Source organism: Penicillium hordei (genome assembly GCF_028827395.1).
Source record: "Penicillium hordei strain IBT 12815 chromosome Unknown utg000006l_segment0_segment0, whole genome shotgun sequence".
In the NCBI taxonomy this organism is placed as follows: domain Eukaryota; kingdom Fungi; phylum Ascomycota; class Eurotiomycetes; order Eurotiales; family Aspergillaceae; genus Penicillium; species Penicillium hordei.
In genome coordinates, this window is record NW_026623147.1 from 4,231,374 (window position 1) to 4,253,278 (window position 21,905).

The 21,905-nt window shown below is 50.1% G+C and overlaps 8 protein-coding genes across 8 annotated transcripts; 3 read left to right on the forward strand and 5 right to left on the reverse strand.

Annotated features, from left to right (window-relative positions):
* Window positions 1–79: 79 nt before the first annotated feature.
* N7537_012198 (uncharacterized protein) lies at window positions 80–1,888 on the forward strand (the record flags this gene model as incomplete). The annotated part of the gene is made up of 1 exon (XM_056903252.1): window positions 80–1,888. The coding sequence occupies one exon, from the start codon at window positions 80–82 to the stop codon at window positions 1,886–1,888; it is 1,809 nt and encodes a 602-aa protein (XP_056748539.1).
* A 327-nt stretch (window positions 1,889–2,215) lies between these two features.
* On the reverse strand, window positions 2,216–5,401 carry N7537_012199 (uncharacterized protein; the record flags this gene model as incomplete). The annotated part of the gene is made up of 4 exons (XM_056903253.1): window positions 2,216–2,502; window positions 2,570–2,658; window positions 2,722–3,842; window positions 4,001–5,401. 4 exons carry the CDS (start codon window positions 5,399–5,401, stop codon window positions 2,216–2,218), a joined length of 2,898 nt encoding a protein of 965 aa, XP_056748540.1.
* Window positions 5,402–6,340: 939 nt separating this feature from the next.
* On the forward strand, window positions 6,341–8,913 carry N7537_012200 (putative actin binding protein; the record flags this gene model as incomplete). Its single annotated transcript, XM_056903254.1, has 4 exons — window positions 6,341–6,539; window positions 6,623–6,810; window positions 6,871–8,748; window positions 8,827–8,913. The coding sequence occupies 4 exons, from the start codon at window positions 6,341–6,343 to the stop codon at window positions 8,911–8,913; spliced, it is 2,352 nt and encodes a 783-aa protein (XP_056748541.1).
* A 511-nt stretch (window positions 8,914–9,424) lies between these two features.
* Window positions 9,425–11,977, forward strand: N7537_012201 (dynamin-related GTPase DNM1; the record flags this gene model as incomplete). Its single annotated transcript, XM_056903255.1, has 3 exons — window positions 9,425–9,523; window positions 9,622–11,598; window positions 11,663–11,977. 3 exons carry the CDS (start codon window positions 9,425–9,427, stop codon window positions 11,975–11,977), a joined length of 2,391 nt encoding a protein of 796 aa, XP_056748542.1.
* A 286-nt stretch (window positions 11,978–12,263) lies between these two features.
* Window positions 12,264–13,755, reverse strand: N7537_012202 (uncharacterized protein; the record flags this gene model as incomplete). The annotated part of the gene is made up of 4 exons (XM_056903256.1): window positions 12,264–13,255; window positions 13,327–13,343; window positions 13,400–13,425; window positions 13,489–13,755. The coding sequence occupies 4 exons, from the start codon at window positions 13,753–13,755 to the stop codon at window positions 12,264–12,266; spliced, it is 1,302 nt and encodes a 433-aa protein (XP_056748543.1).
* A 227-nt stretch (window positions 13,756–13,982) lies between these two features.
* N7537_012203 (uncharacterized protein) lies at window positions 13,983–16,550 on the reverse strand (the record flags this gene model as incomplete). Its single annotated transcript, XM_056903257.1, has 2 exons — window positions 13,983–15,752; window positions 15,819–16,550. 2 exons carry the CDS (start codon window positions 16,548–16,550, stop codon window positions 13,983–13,985), a joined length of 2,502 nt encoding a protein of 833 aa, XP_056748544.1.
* Window positions 16,551–16,869: 319 nt separating this feature from the next.
* On the reverse strand, window positions 16,870–19,159 carry N7537_012204 (ELMO/CED-12 family protein; the record flags this gene model as incomplete). Its single annotated transcript, XM_056903258.1, has 3 exons — window positions 16,870–17,324; window positions 17,410–18,784; window positions 18,893–19,159. The coding sequence occupies 3 exons, from the start codon at window positions 19,157–19,159 to the stop codon at window positions 16,870–16,872; spliced, it is 2,097 nt and encodes a 698-aa protein (XP_056748545.1).
* A 568-nt stretch (window positions 19,160–19,727) lies between these two features.
* Window positions 19,728–21,353, reverse strand: N7537_012205 (protein phosphatase regulator REG1; the record flags this gene model as incomplete). The annotated part of the gene is made up of 2 exons (XM_056903259.1): window positions 19,728–20,709; window positions 20,767–21,353. 2 exons carry the CDS (start codon window positions 21,351–21,353, stop codon window positions 19,728–19,730), a joined length of 1,569 nt encoding a protein of 522 aa, XP_056748546.1.
* Between the last annotated feature and the right edge of the window lie 552 nt (window positions 21,354–21,905).

Here is a 21,905-nt window from a genome sequence, read left to right on the forward strand (position 1 = left end):
AATAGCATGGTTCAGAGCTGTCATAGATTTCGAGGATTAGACAATGGGTCATTTCCCAGAAGCACATGGGAAACCTAACATGCCCACGGAGGATGGAAGAGAGGTCTGTCAATCCACAGACAAACTTCAAGATCTGATCACTCCTCCCGAGTGTCAACCACTCGGATCTGCACTTCTACAAAGTCAAGTACCACCGAGGGTTCCTCGGAGATTCATGATCCAGCCAATCGAAACCCTATCGCGAAGCTCAAACGTCCAACGGCCAGCTTTGAGCGGAGCAAAAAAACCCGCTCTATCAAAGCCCGAAATACATTCGAAAGAACCCAGTGAACATCGAACAATCAGAAGATTTCTACCTGAGCCAATTGAAACAAGCAAAGCTAGTAATAGACGGTCTCATTCGACTTCCGAGGTCCACGAGAGAAATTCCGCGTCACATAGCAAGGCATCAACGGCCCCGAGAAGATTCAAACCCGACTTGATAGAAACCGCTACCCATTCGGTTCGAAAACGGAAACCTGTACGGTTTCCCCAACGGCAAAATGCCGTAGGATCTTCAGCACCCAATACAATCATTTGTCAAGACACGGCATCATGGCTAAATCCAAACCCCCATGCCAATACTTATCTGCCATCCGAGTCTCAATTTTCCTATTCCAATATCCTGCGCCGACAACAAGCCAGCAGACACTCGTTTCGAGTTCCAGGTCTTCCGTCGATCCCCTCTGACAGCAGCGAAGAATCCGATAACTCCAGATCGCATTCAGCGTGCACTTCGCCGCCTGGGCCTTCCAATAAAGCGACACAAGATTTACACACGAGTAACCTACCTCGTGAAATCTGCGACAGGGAGATCTCAGAATTCTTACTCTCTGTTGCCGCTCGCTCCGCGCATATCCAGATGAAGGAGCAAGCATTGGCTGCCTTTCCCAACGAACAAGTGTACGAGCCTGTTGACCATTTTGCCATCGACGAAGATGATGGAGATTCAGACGATTATCATGTGTCGATGAAGTATCATCATGTCAAGTCTCGACGACAATCTTCGGCAGATTTGTCCTGGGAACTTGAGTACATGCGCCACCACAAGGAGGAGGCTGAAATGAGGATACGGGCTATGGGTGCATCTGGACAACCTAAGCCTTCATCAGAGCACAATAAGATTAGCAAGAGTCCACCCATGCTTGGTAATGACATCGTCCTTCCACGAAGTGCCTCACCCGAGGGAACAATATGTGAGTACTCTGGTACCGATGTGGCCTCTCGTGGCGTGCATGATCTTTGTACTGGCTGTGGGGGCATGTGGTATGCAGCACCTCCTCGGGGCAGCGGAAAGGGCGCTGGCCTTTGGATGGGCACTTGTTGCAAGGACGAGGGTCAAGAGCGAGAAGTGCGTGGTCTCTTACCTGGAATTGTTACCCCCATGCCTCGTGTTGATGAGGCTGGCATTAGCACAGGACTCAGCCCATCTCCTTCACATACACATCTGGATCGTCTCGCAGCCTCGCCTGGAAACCATAGTTCCCGCAAGCCGGCGAGCCCGAATCTCCAGAAAGCCATCGACTCCGAATTCCATGATGGATTTGTGACTCAAATTTATAATTACTTGTCTCTGGGTTACCCGTGCCTTGCCCGTTATTATGATTACGAACTCAGCCGAATTTCGGGCATCTCCATTGAGGATCTTCGTCGGGACGACTTGCAAACTGATGCTAGAGGCTATGTTGTAGCCCCCGGGACAGACAATCTCGCGGATGCCTGTGCACGATGGAAAGCTCTCCGTCTATATATTCAGGAATGGGCGAGGCAAGAGCCTGGCATGGTTGAAGAAGAAACCAACCTTGAAGGCTGGGGACTGCCAGAACGAAGAGGTAGCTGGGCCATTTGAAGTACTTGGAAGATCTAATTTGTATGTTATGACTGAGAAGCGCGCATGTTTGATATAAACGGGTGCATATTGAATTCACGTAACACTGTGGCTACTGGGTCTGGCGTTCTTGAATTTTCCACCAGGCTCGGAATTGTGCACGTGCAGCATTTCCTATGATACTCTACTACGAGGACACTATTGTGTCCGAAGAGTCCGAAGATGGTTATTTTGATTTTCAACTTGATCGAGAGAGTGAGGAGCCAGTTTCCACTAAAATTGCTCCAATATCTTGCTTTCTCCCCCTAGGCTGTGATATGTGTCACCAAAACCGGCAGACATGTGATTCTATTGCATGTTTCCCTTTCGAACCCTCTCATGAACGATGCCCGGGAAAATCTTCTGCTCCGGCAGACCATCTGCCCCCCCAACCCCTGTTCCGAGGGCAGGGCTGCCACCGGGAGAGGAGAACTCACCCGTCCCAAGGCGAGGTGATCGAGCTAGGTATGTCGATGGAGTCGATGGGGAAGTAGCCATGTGGATTGTACCATGGGCCTCACTGGGGGAGGCATCGATAGTGTTGGCTGCACTTGAACCCAGCTCAGATCGCGACTCGAGATTATGTGCAGAGTGATCTAAGAAAGGGTGGTATCGATGTCAGTCGCTGCGTAATTACTGATCACTCCCTTAAGATATATTTACCATGATTCGAGGACACCACTTCCCCTGGTAGACCTGGAGCCAAGCTCTTCTGCTCTCCGGTCCCATTGCCCTCAGAGTATCGCTCGATCCTGAGGGGACGATGTATGGTTAGCCCCATTTCCTTAACGCGAAAGACATCATGGGCAACTTACAGGGACAATTCTGCGAGCAAAGTCTCATGTCGGAATGCCTCACGAATATCTGGTACATTGCTCTTTGCAACATTATTGCCAGCGGTTCCAGGTAAGGAACATTTCGAGCCGAGCCATCTTTCTTTCAAGGAGAGTTCAAATCCACTTTGGTCAACTGAATGTTTGGCGAGTTCGCACATGTCAACCGCGCTGAATTTGTAGATCTGCGCTGCGACTGAGTATTCCTCAATGAGAGGCTCCTTTGTGAAAGCAAACTGCAATGGATCATCGGTGGACAAAGACACATTGAGTCCTCGCTTGAAGAAGGTAGCGCAGGGGTTCTTATCATACGTGAGGAATAAAGCGTTGTTACTAAGTGGTGACATGGCAATGCCGATCTGATCCAGATAGTAAAGGTATTGCAGGAGAGGTACCTTGCGCAGCAAGATACCATGACTGATGCTGTGGCAACAGAGGAATCCGACAGCTAGATGATCCGGGTCGCCTGCCTCTCCGCAATGAGGTCGTAGAACAAACGTGTTGAACCCTCGGCGTTTCCGCCAGTTGTTGAGAGAGGCAATGTTGGCAAACATGAAGTATAACCAATAAGTGTAAGGAGGATTCTGTTTAGTGCTCCACTCTCGTGGGATGGGATACTTTCTGTACAGCCGACGCTCGGGCTTGCTTTCATCATCCACACTGTCGAATCCAACAACTCGCTGGAGGAAGATGTGGAGTTTGGGATGACTAGCAGGATCCTTGGTCACTTCAAACAACGGCTGGAAGACATTGGTGATGACTTGTTCATAGTTCTCCATCATGCCGCTTGCTTTGTAGACATCATAGAGACGAGGCACTTGAATGAGCCAGCGAACATTAGGCGAGAACAACTTGTTGTCCACCACCCAGGCCGCAAGCTTGTCCCATTCCTGAAGGGAACGACCGTAGATCGAGATTCGCCATTCCACCATTTGGTATTTGCTAGATTCCAAGTCTGAGATCACCTCCTTGGTAATCTCTGCGAGGTAGCGACCTTTGATGTAATTGTCTGTTTTGAGGAAAATTTCACGCAATCGGGATTCTCCAACCGGATTATACTTCAAATTAAACTTGTCAAATCGGTGGAAAGAGTCGGTGTGTGCCTACGAAGTTAGAGTCAGAGCCAGAGTCAGTAATAGTAATACCTGTGGCTTAAGAGTGAGCGTAGGGGGGCGGGCAAATACTGATGTATTCAGACTGCCTCTTTCTTCATCTATAGATTCCTAAGAATCAAAGACAAGGGGTGTTACGAGGGACTTACGTGCATATCCAAAGTATCAATGCTCAAGTCATAAGCCGTCAAGTTGATACTCTCAAAGACCTCTCTCAAAGTCAGATGTTTTCCATCTCGGAAAAGAACAACTTCGTCCGGGGACTTCCTCATCTTGCTCTTGATGAAGCGAAGAAGATGTTTCTGGTTCATGCATGCCGAATGATGAACGTGAGTATCCACCTTGCGCACGTTGTAGAAGTCCCTATGAGGGACCTTTTTGCTGTCGGCCATCTCCTGGTATTCGTTAAGCAGCGTGTACAATTGGAATTTGCCCTCCAAATACGACAGCCGCTTGAACGCAAAACTCTTAGCAGGTCCGTCGGTCGACACATCCACAACGGCGTCCAGATCCATATAGAAATCGCGCAACGAGGGGATCTGGACAATAGGTGTCTGCTGGTCAGCAGCAGCCTCAGAATCAAAGACCTGATATACGCTATTGCCATCCAGCCTATACGTCCACGGTGATTCTTTGGGTAGAGGCATCAATTCCTCCATGTCAAAATCCTCCCCAATGTCTTGACCCATTTTCCTCTTCTTTCCTCCAAGGTCAGATGGGTCACCGAGGTTGCCGGGTTGATATTCTTTGCCGTCATCCCACGCAGGTTCTGGAGGCGGAGGATAGATCTCCCAGTCCGGTTGGTCCTTCGGATCATTGCCGGGTCCCTGCAAGGAAAGCTCCATGTACTGAGATCGCCGATCAAGTAGTTTCTTGATTTTGCAGTAGATAGCATTCAGCTCAGACGTCACAGCATCACTGCTAGACGCAAATCCACTAGCAACCTGCGGGCCCCCAATCCCCACACCGACGCTTTGCAGATTCTCCGCCGAGTATGGTCCCTGTCCATGGACAGCCCCTAGAAGCACCGCTTGGTTTCGGGCAGAGTCGTTCGCCTCACCTTGATCATCTTCGAGGTAATGAGACGCAGAGGGATCGGGCTCATTGGCGGATTGTAGGCGTAGTGTCGAAGGCTCGGGTTCGAAGACCATAGATCCCTCGCGAGAGACCCGGCCGTGAGTATTCATCGGATCCGAAAGGTTGACCGGTGAGTCCTCAGGGTGTTCGACTGCTGAGAGAGCTGGGGCCACTGGGCTCAAAGGCAGGGGGGAGTCGTTCCGCGCGGATAACTGATGATGTTGATAGAAGAGTCTTGCCTCGGCGTGACTCATGGACTTCTCATATGCATAGTCATAGGTGGCCGTTTTCTGCTGTTGATCTCTGGGCAAAATATCTTCTGCAGGCTGATCTAGTGCATTGGGGCTTTCATGGAGAGGAGAGTCCACGGGACCCTTGAGACCCGGGGATGAAGTGGTTGATTCATCGTTAGAGGAATCAGCGGCCGAGTTGGCATTCCGACTGGAACTGGGATCGGATTGAGGAGGTCCCATGATTGCTTCCCCCCCCCCCTTGCTATATCTTGTGTGTACCTTGTATAACTGAAAAAGTCAATAACTTGGGGTTTCACACCCAAACCAACGTGATTTCAAAACTGAAGAAAGTAATTGAATTAGAATAATTAGAAAATAGAAAGTAGATATTCAAACCAAAAGAGAAAAGAAAAGAGAAAAGGAGGAAAGAAAAAAAAAAACCTTCTCTCAAAAGCTCAAGCTCCCCCACTGTCGGTGAGAATTGGGGGAGAAGAAAGTCCAGGCCCAGAGAATCTGTAAAATACATATACATATATATATAAATACATAGTATATACATCTCTAATAGCGTTTGGATTCTACTAGGTGATTTGATTTGATTTATATTTGATTTGCATTGAATCTAATGACTGTCTCTAGACTATTCTACAGTTATTTAATATATAATATGTATATTTAGCTACATATATTTATACTTACAAGGTGAAGTAACTGTTATACATTATACATAGTTATATATACTAGTACATGTATGTATTATATATACAAAGTATATTACAATACCGTTCCCCTAACCTCTCCTCTTTCCTCTCTCTCTCCACCTTTAGGCTTCATCATTTTCCTTCTCTCAATATTTTCCCTTGATTCTGTACTTATCCTTTGTCGCAATATCCTCATCTTGAAAGCATTAATCCCCTGTTGCTGCTATTGCCTTTGCTCGGTCAGTGTTTACAATAGAGTCCCACGTTAACTCCCTCTTCTCCTATCTATCCACACCTCCAACTTATCTCACACCACAAGAGATTTGGAACTACTTCATGCTGACACTGCATGAGATACAGATATTGTAACAAAAAAAAAAAAAAAAAAAAAGCAAACACCCCTCCCACGTGGACACATCAAAAACTTGACAAGCTTTCCCTTCCCTCTCCCCCTCTCCCCGCGTATCCGCCGGAAGTTATGGCTTCTCTCAATCTCTCGTCCAATGGCCCCTCGATATCGAAAAGTTACCAGACAGTGGTGAATGCACCACCCCCTTCTGGGAATGGGTCTCCCACTTATGGCCAATGGGCTGTCTACTCGGTTTCTACCCCGCTTGTCAGTGCCTTCCAGCAAGATGGGGGCAAGGAGAGTGTCCTTAAGGTTCAGAGCACCGGAGGTTAGTGATCCCTTTTGTTCTTGTGTTTGTTTGTTTTTTTTTTACCAAGCCCATCATCTCACATTGACATATCGTACTGCCAGAGGGTGAATTGGCCGATCTCATCGAGGAATTTTCCGAAGGACGGGTGCAATTCGCCTTTGTGAAGGTGACGGATTCCAACACCGGTCTTCCCAAGAACGTTCTCATTGGCTGGTGTGGAGAAGGTGTGCCGGAGCGAACAAAGGGTTACTTTACCAGCCACCTGGCTACAGTTGCCAAGTTCCTTCATGTGAGGAGTTTCCTTTCCATGACGCAACTGACGCGGTGTGAGACTGACTCAGCTGGATAGGGATACCATGTGCAGATCACAGCCCGAGCAGATGGGGATCTGACCCCCGAGGGGATCGTCCAGCGGGTGGCAGATTCCTCCGGATCCAAGTATTCAGCGGGCGAGGCTTCTGCGCCGACCCCAGCCCCCCGGCCTGCCGTGGCTAGCAAGCCTGCTTTCACACCGACTCGATCGGGGGGTATCACCCCCGGCCCAGTTACCCGCGTACAGCCCACACCTTCAAGAGCTGGCCTGAACGATGATGGATGGGGCGCAGATGCCCCTCCCGTGACTCGCACCCAATTGGAAAAGGTACAATCGGCTTACCAGCCCACTAGAGTGAACCTGCAAGAACTCAAGGCAAACCCCACAGCCAGTCGCCAACCTGCCGCTACTGCCTCGGACTATTCTAGCGACGTGGTTAAAGGTGGTTATCAGCCAGTGGGTAAAGTCGATATTGCTGCAATTCGGAAGCAAGCTGCCGCATCCGGTGAGCTGAAAGATGAGCGCCCGGCAATTATCAAGGGCTCTTATGAACCCGTTGGTAAAGTTGACATCGCTGCTATTCGAGCTAGAGCACAGAAGCCGGAAGGCACCAGTGACAATGTCCCACCGACCACCGCCGTCAACCAACAACCAACAACCTTGCCCGAGCGACCTGCGCCCTCCAGTGCCTCGGAGCGCTTGACCACCCTACCTAAACCAAGGGTTGCCAACAAGTTTGGCTCTAGCCCCTCGTTCCCAGGAACAAAGCCACCCCTCCCAACTGGTCTGGAGCCTAAGCCAACCTCGAGCGCACAGATTGGAGCCGCAAGCCGCACTTTTGCCGATGAGGGAGGCAAGACACCAGCTCAAATCTGGGCAGAGCGCAAGGCCAAGGAGCGCGGAGTGGCTTCGTCATCCGGAAGCACCGAGCCTACCCCCACCCTTACCCCGATTCAAAGCCAAACTAGTGGCCAGAGCGAGTGGAAGAGCTCCTATGCGGGCAAGTCCTGGGCTCCTGTTCAAACCGCACAGGAGAAATCATATATTCCCGAACAGCCTATTGATGCAAAGGCCAATGATCAACAAGAGGACCGACCGCAACCTCCTGTCAATGACATTCGTGACAGATTCGCTCATGACGTGCCCGCACCTGCTCCCGCGCCACTTACTCCTCCTGCTCCTCCTGTTCCACAGGCCAGTCGCCCTGTTCCTGTACCGGGGCTATCCTCTGGGCCTATCGAGTCCGAACCTGAGAATGATGCCCAGCAGGCTCTTCCTACTCCCCCACCGCAGCCTCGCTCTCCGACACCTCCCACTCCCCCAGTGCGTGAGAGCTCGCCGATTCAAATTGCCATGCCGGTTGGCCACAGTGCCGCCGACAGCGTTGCGGATGTCCACGAGGAACAGCATTCTCCTCCCCCTGCTATGCCTGTTCGGAGCCTCCAAGAGGTCGTTCCAGACGAAAGAGATATTGAAGATGATTCTCACGATCTGGGCCGTGCTACGGCGGAAGAAACTGCTCCTCAGCAGCCTGAGCAACCCGAAGGCGGACCGCGAGCTCAGATCCAGTACGACTACGAGAAGGCCGAGGATAACGAGATTGAATTGCGAGAGGGTGAGTATGTGACCGACATTGAAATGGTGGACCAGGATTGGTGGGTAGGCGTCAATACTCAGGGTGAGCGTGGTCTCTTCCCGGCCAACTATGTGGAGATTGTGGAAGACAACGAGCCTGTCTCACACGCAACGGCGGGTTCCCACCATTATGAAGCAGAGCCAGAGCCAGAGCCCGCTACTGCCCCCACCCCGGCCACTCCCAGCTCCAAAGGTGTCACAGCCACAGCTTTGTATGATTATGAAGCCGCTGAGGATAACGAGATCGGATTTCCTGAAGGCGTGAAGATTTCCAACGTGGTAAGTGGAACAGTCCCTGTCTTTCTCGGCATCTGCGCCTTTGCACCATCGCTATGTACAGTGCTAACCCGATTGTAGGAATTCCCGGATGATGACTGGTGGCTTGGTGAGTACAATGGCAAACAAGGTCTATTCCCTGCCAATTATGTTCGCCTGGACGAATGATTGGATCATACATAGATACTCCAACTTGAGCAATGCGACAAGGGGGGAATTCAAATTCTATTGCTTCGCCGAATTAGATGTAACCATGTATGTATCCTGGATTCTTCTTGAGTATAAAAATACCCAGTTCACTACAAATTTCAATTGGAATCGAGTTAATAAAGCTTGTTCGAATGAGTTTTTGCCTTGTAGATAGAAACCTGTCTCCTTCTTCTTCTTATCCTTTCTCTTCTACATGTAGGTATACTCCATATGATATGTGTATCAAATCATCAACGTCATGACCGGGAGCATCTGCTTACATCAGCATCACGTGTTCCGAAAAAGTAGCCATAAACAATGTTCCTAAGGCCCCAAGGAGAGAGTTGCTTAGGCCTACAGGGATCCCCGTGACCGTTTGCACGCGACTTTCACTTTTGCGTGTACCCTTTTCTACTCTTTCCTCTTTTGTTAGCTCCGAGCCCTAACTCTTACCTCTGCATCTCAAGGTACCTGCCTTCAGTTCGACATTATGACATCGCTGGGCGAGGATCTGCTCGTGACAGTGAACAAGCTTCAGGATCTGGTCTTCAATACCATTGGGAATGATTCCTTAGATTTGCCCCAAATTGTGAGTTTGGTCAGGTCGTGAGCTCTCCGAGTTTTGAGAGGGAGAGTTGTCATTTGATGCCCGGTCAACCCCAAGACTAATCCCCACCTCCCTCTTAGGTTGTTGTTGGTTCCCAGTCATCCGGAAAGTCTTCGGTTCTAGAGAATATAGTCGGAAGGGACTTTCTACCAAGAGGTAGTGGAATTGTCACCCGACGGCCCCTAATCCTGCAACTTATCAACGTGCCCAGTGAACGTGATGATAAGCCGGAAACCGATGAGATCCATATCCCACATACGGCTGCTAGTGTTGCCGGTCAACACGAATGGGCTGAATTCCACCACCTGCCAGGGCGCAAGTTTGATGACTTTGGACAAGTGAAGCAAGAGATTGAAGCGGAGACGGCAAGGATCGCAGGAAGCAACAAGGGCATCAATAGACAACCGATCAATCTCAAGATCTTCTCGCCCCATGTGCTCAACCTCACCCTCGTGGATCTGCCTGGACTGACGAAAGTGCCGATTGGTGACCAACCGTCCGATATTGAAAAACAAACACGTACCTTGATTCTGGAATATATCGCCAAACCGAACAGCATTATCCTTGCGGTGTCTCCGGCCAATGTCGACCTGGTCAATTCCGAGGCGCTGAAGCTTGCCCGCCAGGTGGATGCCATGGGCCGGAGGACGATTGGTGTGCTATCAAAGCTGGATCTTATGGACCATGGCACCAATGCGATGGACATCCTGTCTGGACGTGTGTATCCCCTAAAGCTTGGATTTATCGGTGTTGTCAACCGGTCTCAGCAGGATATCCAGTCTGGAAAATCGCTCTCCGATGCATTGCGGGCAGAGTCTGAGTTCTTCCGGCATCACCCAGCTTACAGGAATATGGCCAACCGTTGCGGTACGCACTTTTTGGCTAAGACCCTGAACACAACTCTGATGTCGCACATTCGCGACCGGCTTCCGGATATCAAGGCTCGGCTGAACACCCTGATGGGTCAAACTCAGCAAGAGTTGGCCAGCTATGGAAACAAACAGTTCAGTGGCGAAGAACACCGGGGGTCATTGATTCTTCAACAAATGACCAGATTCGCCGCCTCATTCATCTCATCTATCGACGGAACTTCATCGGAGATCTCTACCAAAGAGCTATGCGGTGGAGCAAGAATTTACTACATTTTCAACTCTGTTTTTGGAAACTCACTGGAAACAATTGATCCCACTCATAACCTGACTGTCTCCGACATCCGAACGGCCATCCGAAACTCGACAGGTCCTCGCCCCAGCCTGTTTGTCCCGGAATTGGCCTTTGATTTGCTGGTGAAACCACAAATCAAACTCCTCGAATCGCCCAGTCAGCGATGCGTGGAGTTGGTCTACGAGGAGCTTATCAAGATCTGCCACACATGTGGCAATCAAGAACTCCTGCGTTTCCCTCGTCTCCAAGGAAAGCTAATTGAGGTAGTATCTGACCTTCTTCGTGAGCGCCTGGGCCCCTGCTCGACTTATGTAGAATCTTTGATCTCAATCCAAAGAGCTTACATCAACACCAACCACCCAAACTTCCTTGGCGCCGCAGCTGCCATGTCTTCAATTATGCAGAACAAGCAGGACGAAGAAAGAAAAGCCGTGCTAGCAGAGGAAAAAAGAAAGCGCGAGAAGCGACGTCAAAAGGAGTTGGGAGCTCCCAATGGAAATACGGGAGGTCCCGACGAAGAAGAATATGCTGACAAGCAAAGCCTTCCCATTCGAAACCACTCCTCTAAGGGATCGCGGAGCATGTCTCCTCACGTTGGCCGCACAGGCGAGAATGGCATTGCTGCTACTCTGAATGGCGCTCAATCAAACCATGCTGCCTTCGGTGGTGCCTCGAATACTGCCCGCGACTCGTTCCTGAACTACTTCTTCGGCAAGGAAGGTACTCACAACATGGCCATGCCGCCGGCAGGCATGAGCACCAACCGGCAAGGGCCACATACTGGTGAGCCCAGCATTAGCCAGAGCATTCGGCGTGCTGAGGTTCGGGCTCCCATTATGCCGACTGAGGAGTACACTGCACCACCGGAGTACGGCGGTGACATGTCCGTCTTCGTAAGTACCACTGTGTAGGTGTTGTTAAGCTCCACATGCGTCTGACTGACCTCAACTCTTATAGCCCCATGAGAACACAGAGCCTGCACTTACAGACCGTGAGATGCTCGAAACCGAGCTCATTCGCCGTCTCATCTCATCATATTTTAACATTGTCCGAGAGACCATTGCGGATCAGGTTCCCAAGGCTGTCATGCACCTCCTTGTCAATCACTGCAAGGACGTAGTGCAAAACAGACTCGTGAGCGAACTTTATAAAGAAGATCTTTTCGGCGAGCTTCTCTACGAGGATGATGGCATCAAGGCTGAGAGAGAGAAGTGTGAGCGGCTATTGGAAACATACAAGGAAGCTGCCAAGATCGTGGGTGAGGTGTTATAGATGGTTTTCTGTTTTATTATTTTGGTCTGGTTCGGGGGTTAGTCTGGGTGATCTTGATTCTGCGTCATGCTTGACGCCTTTCCACTCCAATGGGGTGGACGATGTTGCTTCCATCTTCAATTTATGTACAACTATTGTGGCCTGCACATGATCTCGATATATCTTTTCTTCTATTCGTGACATCAGTCGCTCTTGGAAGTATAACCAGCTGTAAGATCAAGACATCACGTACGAAATGAATTTTCGCTAGATATACATAGGTCAAATACCCATCTAATATGCAATATCACTGAGCCTTTTTGGCAACACTTCGTAAACGCGCCCCCTCAAAACCATATAGACCACCCCCAACAAACACCAGAGTCGCGCCGATCAAGACACCCCCCGCCAAATGATTCCCGAAGAGATAGATCGACAGGAGCAGGGAAACCAGCTTGCGAACATTCAAGAAAATAGTAACAGTCAACGACGACGACTTGGCCGACAAAAGATGAACTCCTCGGATACACAGGTACTGCGTCAGTGCATTCATCGCCAGATAAGCCACCTGAACCGGCAGATGCGCCAGGAAAGCCTTCACAACCTCAATCTGGCAGATCTGCCTCAGCACCGAGAACGCAGTGCCTCCAATCGCACACTTCGACACCCACAGCTCCGAATTTAAATGCGACAGTAAAGAAGGCGATGAAGCCACCACCCGCCACTGACCCAGCAATTGCGGACAACTCGTCAAGAAAAGGGGCAGAGAAATTGCGTGCGAGTAGAAAAGCGCCTCTTTCCAATGATCCCTGCCGTAAGTCGCGTACAGCCGGTCGGCATAGATCCCCTGGAATGCAGAGAGGACCATCGCGAGCACGAGGATGGTGAAGCCCGTCACAGTCGTCATTGTGTCCGCCGTATCAGAGTCGACGTGGATAGACACACCTTTGGATTGCGCGTCGGCCAGGGCGGCTGCCGCCACACCCACTGTCAGCATACCTATCGAAGCGATCTGACCACGGGAATAGCGCCTGCCGTTGTATATGTAGCCGATTACCATTGAGGCGACGGGGCCTGCAGACCGGAGGATTATGTGTAGTGGAACAGAGATCTTGTATGCAAATGCCCAGTTGTTTAGCAGGTTCACGCTCACAAAATAAGCGGTGTATACCACCCATGATCGTAGTGGGATAGCGCGTGGGTTCAGGAATAGGGCTCGTGGTCCGGCTGAGGGGGATAAGAAGCTTGGGATGGTGAAGAGGGCGCAGATAGCGAATTGGGCGAATGTTATCAAGGGACCTATGTGAGGAACGTGTTTGGTTAGGATATGCAATGTGGTTGTTTTCATTGGTTCCGGTTGTTGTTCTTACCGGCAGTAGGCTGTTCTCTAGAGAAGACATGTGATTAGCATTCTGTTTGGATTGACCTGACTTGTTGACTTACTTGATGATCGCCTCTAGTGCAAAGACCTATACACAAGATCAGTCCTGTTTTACCCCCATAGCAGCGTTGGATATTTTCTTGACACGCACATTGGCACAGCAGCCCCCGAAGATAAGGGAGACCATTAGAACCATGCTTGTCCAGCTAGGAACCGCCGCATGGGCGGCAGCAGCAACGAGGCCCGGGGCATCTTTCTTCAATTGAGCATAGTCAAGCTTATCCTCGGATTTTCGAGATCGAGGCGTGGTCGAAGCGAGGTTCGCGTTTTCATATGTGTTCACAGCAGAGACTCGAGAGCGATTGATCAGGTAAGAGTCATCGTGTTCTCGTTTCGAGGGTTCATGATCATTGAGCATTCTATTGAAGTGTGAGTGATCATTGAGATGAATTGTAAAGATGAATTTACCTAGAAGATTCGAAGGGCTATGAAAGGCGAGGTGGTTAAAAGAAAGAAAGCTGGGGCTGAAGATAAGAGAGTGGATTACGAGATAGGCGGAGTACGGAGTAAGTACGGAGTAAGTACGGAGTATATACATATAGTATACATGGTCTTCACATTAAATAATTCACTATGATGCACATGTCAATCAACAATATCATCGTCACTGAGAATCAATTTCTCTTCCTGTTCGGGCAGTCGAGCTCTAAACCCATTACTGCTGGGTTGCTTCACACGCGACGGTACCGGAAACTCCTCCATGTCGTCCAGTCCATCATTACGAAGATTATCGTTGGCGCGAATGCTGGTGATCTTATCTAATTGCCAACAATCTGGGTCCTGATGCCGGATTGCAGCCATATAAGGCAATTGATGAAGTAGTAGATCATGCCGAGGTATCATTGTGACCACACTCGGAGTGTGATCTTTCTGCCCCGAGTGGATCGATGCTGACCTTCCCACCTGGAGATTCATCCAGGAACTGACGCCCGTGAGCTCAGAGCCAGTTTGAGAAAGATGCTGTCCAAAAGGATCGAGTGATCGGTTCACCCATGAGTCGACCAGGCCATCGATTTCCTCAGCCTCTCTCCACAGTCGCAGAGATGCCGGGTAAAACATCTTGAACACATCACCCGCGCGGCTTCGTCCAGTTCCAGATCCAACCCGTCTCTTGACCGGGTAGGGAAGGGCAAAAAGAAGACCACGCGCCGCAACTTGAAAGCTCATTTCCTCCTGCCGGAGCACATCGACGCCGCTGCCGAAAGAGGTAGTTCCAGTTCCTATCCCGGCCCGTGCCCCTTGCCCTGATCGGCGATCGGCACTGAGGATATCGCTATCGGAGAGTGCGTCGATGCAGTCGTTGAAACAGCCGGTGAAATTATCTCCATCGCAGGATGGGATGTAATTCTCATGGAGAGCACTAATGAATGTTGATATGTCGGTCCCGGTCTCGTCGACCAGATCATTGACCAATACTTGCGAAGCTTTTGGTCGGGCATAGTGGCGCAGATAATTCGGTGGCGGTGGAAGGATCTCGACATCCCCCTCGATTAGACTCGGGTCCATGCGTTTGTTGTACACAATTTTTCCAACGGCGTGAAACATGCCCAGACTCGCTTCTCTCTGAGTTATCACCTTGAGAGACTCTTTCTCCATCGCCGTCAAAGCAACCTCACCTCGAGCTTTCTTTGTTTTGGCCACGATGCCTCCCCATCTCCCCGTATCGTCCCCCTTGAGACAGAGGAACTCGAGAGAGGAAATTGCACTGCGAATATCGCCGATTTCAGAGATACTGTCTATAACACCCGGCCCAGGTATCTGGACACGTCGGGAGTTCCGCGCCTCTCTGTCCAAAATAGACCGTAAAGCCTTGTGCATAAAAGTGGGTGCAATGCTGTTGAAATCTAAGATTGTTGTCCCGGGGTGATTGTAGATCGTGGGCCCTAGTAATCGGTGAACTGTCAGGTTATCTGAGATTGAGGACGCAGATCCCAACAAAGTCTCCGACACGATGATCACGATGGGCGGATGATTTAATCCAGAACTGCCCCGAGAATTATCATTCGCAGAGGCACCCAAATATCGTTGAAGAGAAGTCCGAAAGGCCGTAAGGGCGGAGGATGCCCGGCCGAGCACAGTTGGAAACTCCTCTATAAGAAGTATCCTCTGGTGCCAAGATCTCTCATCTTTCTTGGGATCGAGCTCGCCGGTATTTTCGAGATCAAGTCCTCCAAACTTATCGCCGCGTCCAAGAAACTCTTCAAAGTGCGCGCTCACAGATTGATAATCGCGAGCTCCATATTCCGAAACCGGGGGATTCTTCCACTCGACAATGTCGTAACCAAGTGACTCGGAGAGCAGGGACACAGTGGTCGTCTTCCCACTGCCTGCCGGACCCCGTAGGACGAGTAACCTCTTGCATATTATCAGAACTGCATTCAAACCAAATCCCGAATTATTCTCAGCTGATCAACAACTCACCTCAGAACTCCTCCCAGCAAAAGCATCTTCCAGCCAATGCTGTACATCTGAAACCTTTTTCTTATGAACGGCCAATTCGCCTAGGTTGACCGGAGCGAACCGCTGAGCCCATGGTCGACGGTCCGGTTCGCCAGCCGGTTGTGCAGCCAATTGCCCCTTTGAAGTGGCATTCCCAGAGTCCGTAGACAGAAGGAACCGTTTAGTCGTCTTCCGCGGCGGTTTAACTGGGTCCTTTGGCTTTGGTGCTGGCCTTGGCGCGGGCTGATGCGTCTGGCTGGAGCTCATGGCCGCCGGACCCGTTGCCGCCCGTTCGTTGGCTAAATGCTGTGTGAAGATTTCATCGTAGGAGTCGTAATCATCCTCAATCAGATCCGCCTCGACAGTCTCCCTGACCGGCGGGAGGGACTGCTTCTCGGTCTTTTGGGGTGCCCATCGTTGTCCTTCTGTTGCGGGCTGAAAGAAGCTGTGCAGGGACTTGGATGTTGAGTTTGGATTTAGTGACGGTTTATTATTTTTGTTTGGAGAAGGTGAGGACGAGGGGAGCCGGGTTGATGGTGTTGTGCCGCGTGAGCAGGAGGGTTTTGGGCGTGAGGAGAGAGCAAAGGGTTCTTCTGTTGATTCGATAGGACTGGAGCTATCTGAGATTATGACGGGGGCTTTTCGTGATTTTACTTTCGGCTCTTGCTTTGAATCCTTCGATCTGCGTTGTTTTTTAAGAGGACGACTGTCCATGATGAGTTGGATCAAAAACCTGGAAGTTGAGATACGCGGTCCGATAAGCTTATGACGCCAAGCGGTGGGCCATTTGCCAGTATACATCCATACATATTTGCATTCATACATACATACATACATACATACATACATATAAATTGTATTGGTATAGATGTAATGATATTAGTTTATGTTAGAATTAGAATAAATCACATCAAAACAAATCGCATAACGGGTATATTGACCAGAATCTGAGTCGGCGGAGCCAAAGAAACCAAAATCTCCCTAATAGCCAAAGAGAAAAGAGAAAAGAAACCAATATAGAGCCAAGTACTCCCTATGCACCTCCAAATACATCATAATAGTAATCTTCATCCAAGCCGTCTCTCGCAGGGACTTGGGGAGCCTCACCGGCGAAAGTGGCATCGTCAAACCGGACATTGAGCAGGCGGATTTTCAGCCCATAATTGCTGACTAAGTCAATCAGTTTGCTTGTCTCTGCCGTAATGGGTTGCTGATTGAGGAGCATCAGCAGACCATCCAGCCATTCGGACGCAATGCTGTGCGAGGAGGGTCGCAGCGTGAGCAGGACTACCTCCTTTTGGGTGGTCCTGCTGCTGCACCGCGCGTGACTGTGGTTTTTTCCGTGTCCGGTGGCTGTGGAGGTCGCGTATCCGTGAATGGTGATCTTGGTTGCGGGTTGACGGGGTGCGGTCTTCACGGTGGATGTGGAGGAATGGTCTGGGTTGGTGGAGACGTTGGAGACTACGGATGATACGATTGAGAGATCGACTGTTTGAGGGCACGGCCCAGTGTTAGCAACAAATACAAGATAACATGTGTGTGTGGTTATAGGTAAACACTCGGTAACACTCACTTTTCTCTGGTAGGGTGTCCAACTCCGGAGCTCGGTCGCCCATCAGGTCAAATTGACCGAAATGCAAGTATCGTCGGTTATGAGAGAGCTGGGCATATTGATATGTGGCAGTCGACTTCTGCACTGCTCCCGCCTCCGACTTGGAGTGAGATTCCAAAGCGAACCAGCTGCCTTGGAGCAAAGATCGGATTCGTTGCTCCTTGACAAACTGGAGAGCCTCATGGTGAAGTTCCTCGCGCACCTGTCGCAAGTGCTGGCCCCATGCATCCTCGTACGTAAGTTCAAGGAGTTCCATCTGCAGCCCGCGCAATCGGTGGTATTCGAAATCGGCCAGCTCCTCTTCGACATCCTGGACATCCTTGATCCGAGCAGCTCCGCCAACCACCGACTCAATGAGGATACGCACGAGCTCAATAAGCTTGTCCAGGTCCTCTTCCTCGGCGGCAGTCGCCTTCCATAGGCGGAAGAAGGCTTGTAAGCCGGCAACATGTAGTCGCGTCCAATGTAAGAGCAACGGCTGGAACAGTTTATCAAAGCCCGCACGGGACTCTGAAATGAGATATGTTTTGGTATCATCCATGTCGGACTTTTCGACTTCGAAATGCTCGTATAAGATGGATGTGACGGCCAACGATGCCCGAGCGATCGGACACCGTCGTCGCGATGGCTTTGTAGAGTGCTCCAAGAGCATATTCTGAAACTCATCGCCATGGCTGCGAACATAGTCCGCCAGATCCATCATACCCAGGAAACCAACCTCGTAGAATTCCCCCGCCGGACTCTCTGTCTCAAACCCAAGCCGCCTCCACTTTTCCGGATGGTGTCGTCTAGAGCGTCGTGTATTCTCGCCGTTCTCGGTAGCCTCGTCGGTATTCTTCTCCGGGTTACTGGCAAGATAAATCCCCTTGAGCGCGCGGCGATGCTCAGGCTTCTCCTGATTGACAGGAATATCTCTCCACTTGCGGAGCAGGACCTTGGTGAGTGACTGGAATTCCAGCAGCGGATGCGCCAGGTCCTGAAGGGCGGAATCCTGCATAAGCACGTAGACCGCTCTGATAACACCCAAATCCTGTAACTTTTGAATAAACTTGGGCCACTCCGTCTCGGGGTCATGGGTGATGGAGTCGCGCATGAGCGAGTTGATCAATTGGAGCGCATTGGCACACAGCGCATGGTCCGCGGAGGATAATCGGCTGACTAGCATCTCTAGGAATTGGGGGTATATGGCGATTGCAGGCTTCAGGGCGCGGAAACCGAAGTTGTTGACCTGGGATGCGCGATTGCCCATGTACGGGTGGGAAACAATAGAGACGAGGATGGACATGGCGCCGCGGAGGATATTGACTAGGGGATGGGTGACTATCAGCTCGACAATCTAGAAGAACAATCACATTAGCATCTGACCTGGCCGCGGAAAGGGGACAGAAGCATAGGCAGAGCATAGGCAGAAGAGCACTGTGCAATGGCTTCGAGGATAACTCACGCGCTCAACCAATTCCTGATCAACACACTCCCACCCCTTGTCGACATCGAGGAGTCTCGAGAAACTGGTCAAACTATATGCCAGGGTATTCCCGCTTGCGTGAAGGGTTAGGTAGCGTAATCGAACCAGGCCACCCTCTGCGATGAAGATGTCGGCGAAGGATGGGTCTCCGATGTTGCTCTGGAGCTTGAAGACGGCCATTTTGCGCACGGCATCTTCATCGCTACCTAGGCGCTCGACCAATTCGGCGACATTGACGGTTTCCATATCCTTGAAGCCAGTAAGAAAACCCTCTGGGGAAGACCTCGGGGGAAGTTCAAGAAGAGAAACAGATCCAGGGGGGGGGGGGTTTGCTGTGGGGCAATTGTAATTTAGATAGTTGATCTCGGTGATGTCGATCTCTTTTTTTAAAAAATTTAAGCATGAATCGATTGAATACTTCAATACTTTAAAGAAGTTGAAGATTGAAGGATCATTGAAACAAGACCTAAATAGTGGAATTCATCTCCCGAGGTCAACCCCCTACATTTTATACACCCCAACCTCGTAATTTCTTCTACGAATCAATAGTTACATATATGTACATTATATAAGGACTGTATAGCTGAAATTCCAATTTAATGGTTTCAATATGTGTTATTCTTTATGCATTATGTCGTTACATGATCCTTAACAATCCAGTGGGTGATTCTATACAAAAAGATAAATGACTTCATCAACTCCAACACCATCTTTCTACCCCAAAACGCCACAGGATATAGCCTGTTTTTTTCTGTTCCATTATGTACGACGGGCTAGCCGTCATCGTCGATCGTAAAATTAGCAATGGTCAAGATTAGCGGCGCCAGCCCACATTCCAAATCACATGGGCGATGTCTCGGGCTGTGTTCACAGTGTCCACAACCCGGTCTAAGAGACTACTGCTGGGGGTCTCGGTCTCGCCTTCCGGCATGATCATGCCCGAAGCAGTTAATCGGATCAGGCGATCTGGTGCTGGATCATCTTCCATAAACCATGCACGATCACGTTCGGGATAATTGCCCGTGAAGTCCAAGCTGGGATCTTCACATTCATCCAAAAGGAAGTTGGCCGAGGGCTCCGATGGCCCTGACGGACGTAGGGTCTCCACCGAGGGAGTTGGTGATACCGTCCGGGTGGGGATGGGGGTGGACCATCGGTCCAGGATCGTCTGAGTGTGGGACTCCGGGGGACCTCCGCGATACTTGAGTGTGGTTGAAGGGAGAGGGGCGATGGTTTTCCCATCACCGGTGAAGCTGTTGCGTGGGGTGCTACGGTTGCTTAGGGAGGACCGGCTAGAGATTTGTCTCATCAAGACTACACCGTCGTCGGACGATGACTCTTCAAAGGTGGCCGGCCAATCGTCCTCGTAAGACTTGGCTTCGACCGCGATGCATTGCACGACTTCATTATTGAAGTGAATATGGCGCCGTTCACTTGGAGATGTCATTCCGGATGATGATGAGGTAGTGAGGGTGCCACCGAGGGAGTAGGTCGAGCTTCCAGTGCGGTGATGCAATTGATCCAAGTCTGTGTTGGACCTCGGGAATGGAGGTCGAGCCCAGTTGTTCTCGGCTTCTTGAGCCTTGAGAATGGCCCCGGCATGTTGGAGTAACGTATGTTGAGATAGTGATCGTTGGAGGATGGCCTCAGACGCGGTCTTCTTCTTCAGGATTGGCTTTCGGTCTAGATAGGAGTTTGGTGTCTCCAAGCGACTTGGAGGGGGAGATGGAGAGGTTGCGCGTTCGACGGAACTTTTTAATGGGCCGTAGAGCCAGGTGACATCACAGTCCTTCAGCCTGGTCAAAGGTTAGTGGGGGTAAAAGAGGAAAAGATCCATGGGATTAATAACCCACCAATTGAGGCTTTCCGGTGATATCGTCTTCAGGTTGTGCTTGGCCTTGGCCCATGTCCTCCAAGAGGCATTCTCCAATCTCACTCCGTTACTATAATCGTTCCTCCGACTTGTCACATAACGCCAGGAGGACCAGATATCCTCCTCCTTCCAGTCATGGGAAAGGTAGTCCACATGCCTGGAGGGCTCATCGTCAATTAAGGTGTCATCTGCCGATGGAGGCTGTAACGTCCACGAATGTGGGTGTGGTTCTGTCGACGCGTCGCTCACATCCTCTGGTTCTTTGGCATTGTGGAAGGATTCTGGATCGTAGGAGGGTAGGATGAGTTCATTTTCCGGTGCCAGGCTATTTAGAGTAGGCGCGTAGGCGAGTTGGTCGGGGTTCAGAGTGAAATTCGGACAAGGCAGCGCCGAGGGCAGATTTGATGCGACTGGGGAGGAGTCCCTCGCGCGATAGTCATCTTGCATTGATTTTCTGGGGATGACGTGATCTTCTAAGAAATATCGTTGCGCAGTGGGACTAGTGGGACACCGTAATGGATCCGAGAAGGGCGAATGAGTTTCGCGGGGAGTCAACAACGTCGTCATTTCCTTTGAATGATGTAATTAAGGGTTAAGGGAATAAGTTGGCAATGGGTCCATTCAAAGATATAGTATAACCAGGTGATTGCTCACAGGAATAATATTCCAAGGATGAAGGAGAGGAGATAAGAAGAGAAAGAAGAGAGGAAAAGAGGAAGAGGAAGAGGTAGTGGAAGTGGAAGAGGGAGAGGGAGAACTCAAGATAGGGAACCGGAGAATCTGGAGGTGGAGATCTGACTGTTCCCGGTTTTCTGGGGGACCGGGGGGACTTGATTATGAGTTAAAAGGGAAAAGAGAAACAAAAGAAAAGCAAGTTTTATATTCCAAGAATACAAGGATGAAATATGGAAGAAAAAAAGATATATAAAAGTTGCCACTAAATCTATTAAATCTAGGTCTAGTCTGGTAACTTATAGTACTATAGTATTATAGTATTATATTATTATATTATAATAATAGAATAAAAGAATAAAAGAATAAAAATACTAAATCTAGACCGCGTCAACCGTTCTTCTCCACCAAATATGCAAGTCGGTTTTTAGTGGGAAATGTGCTATG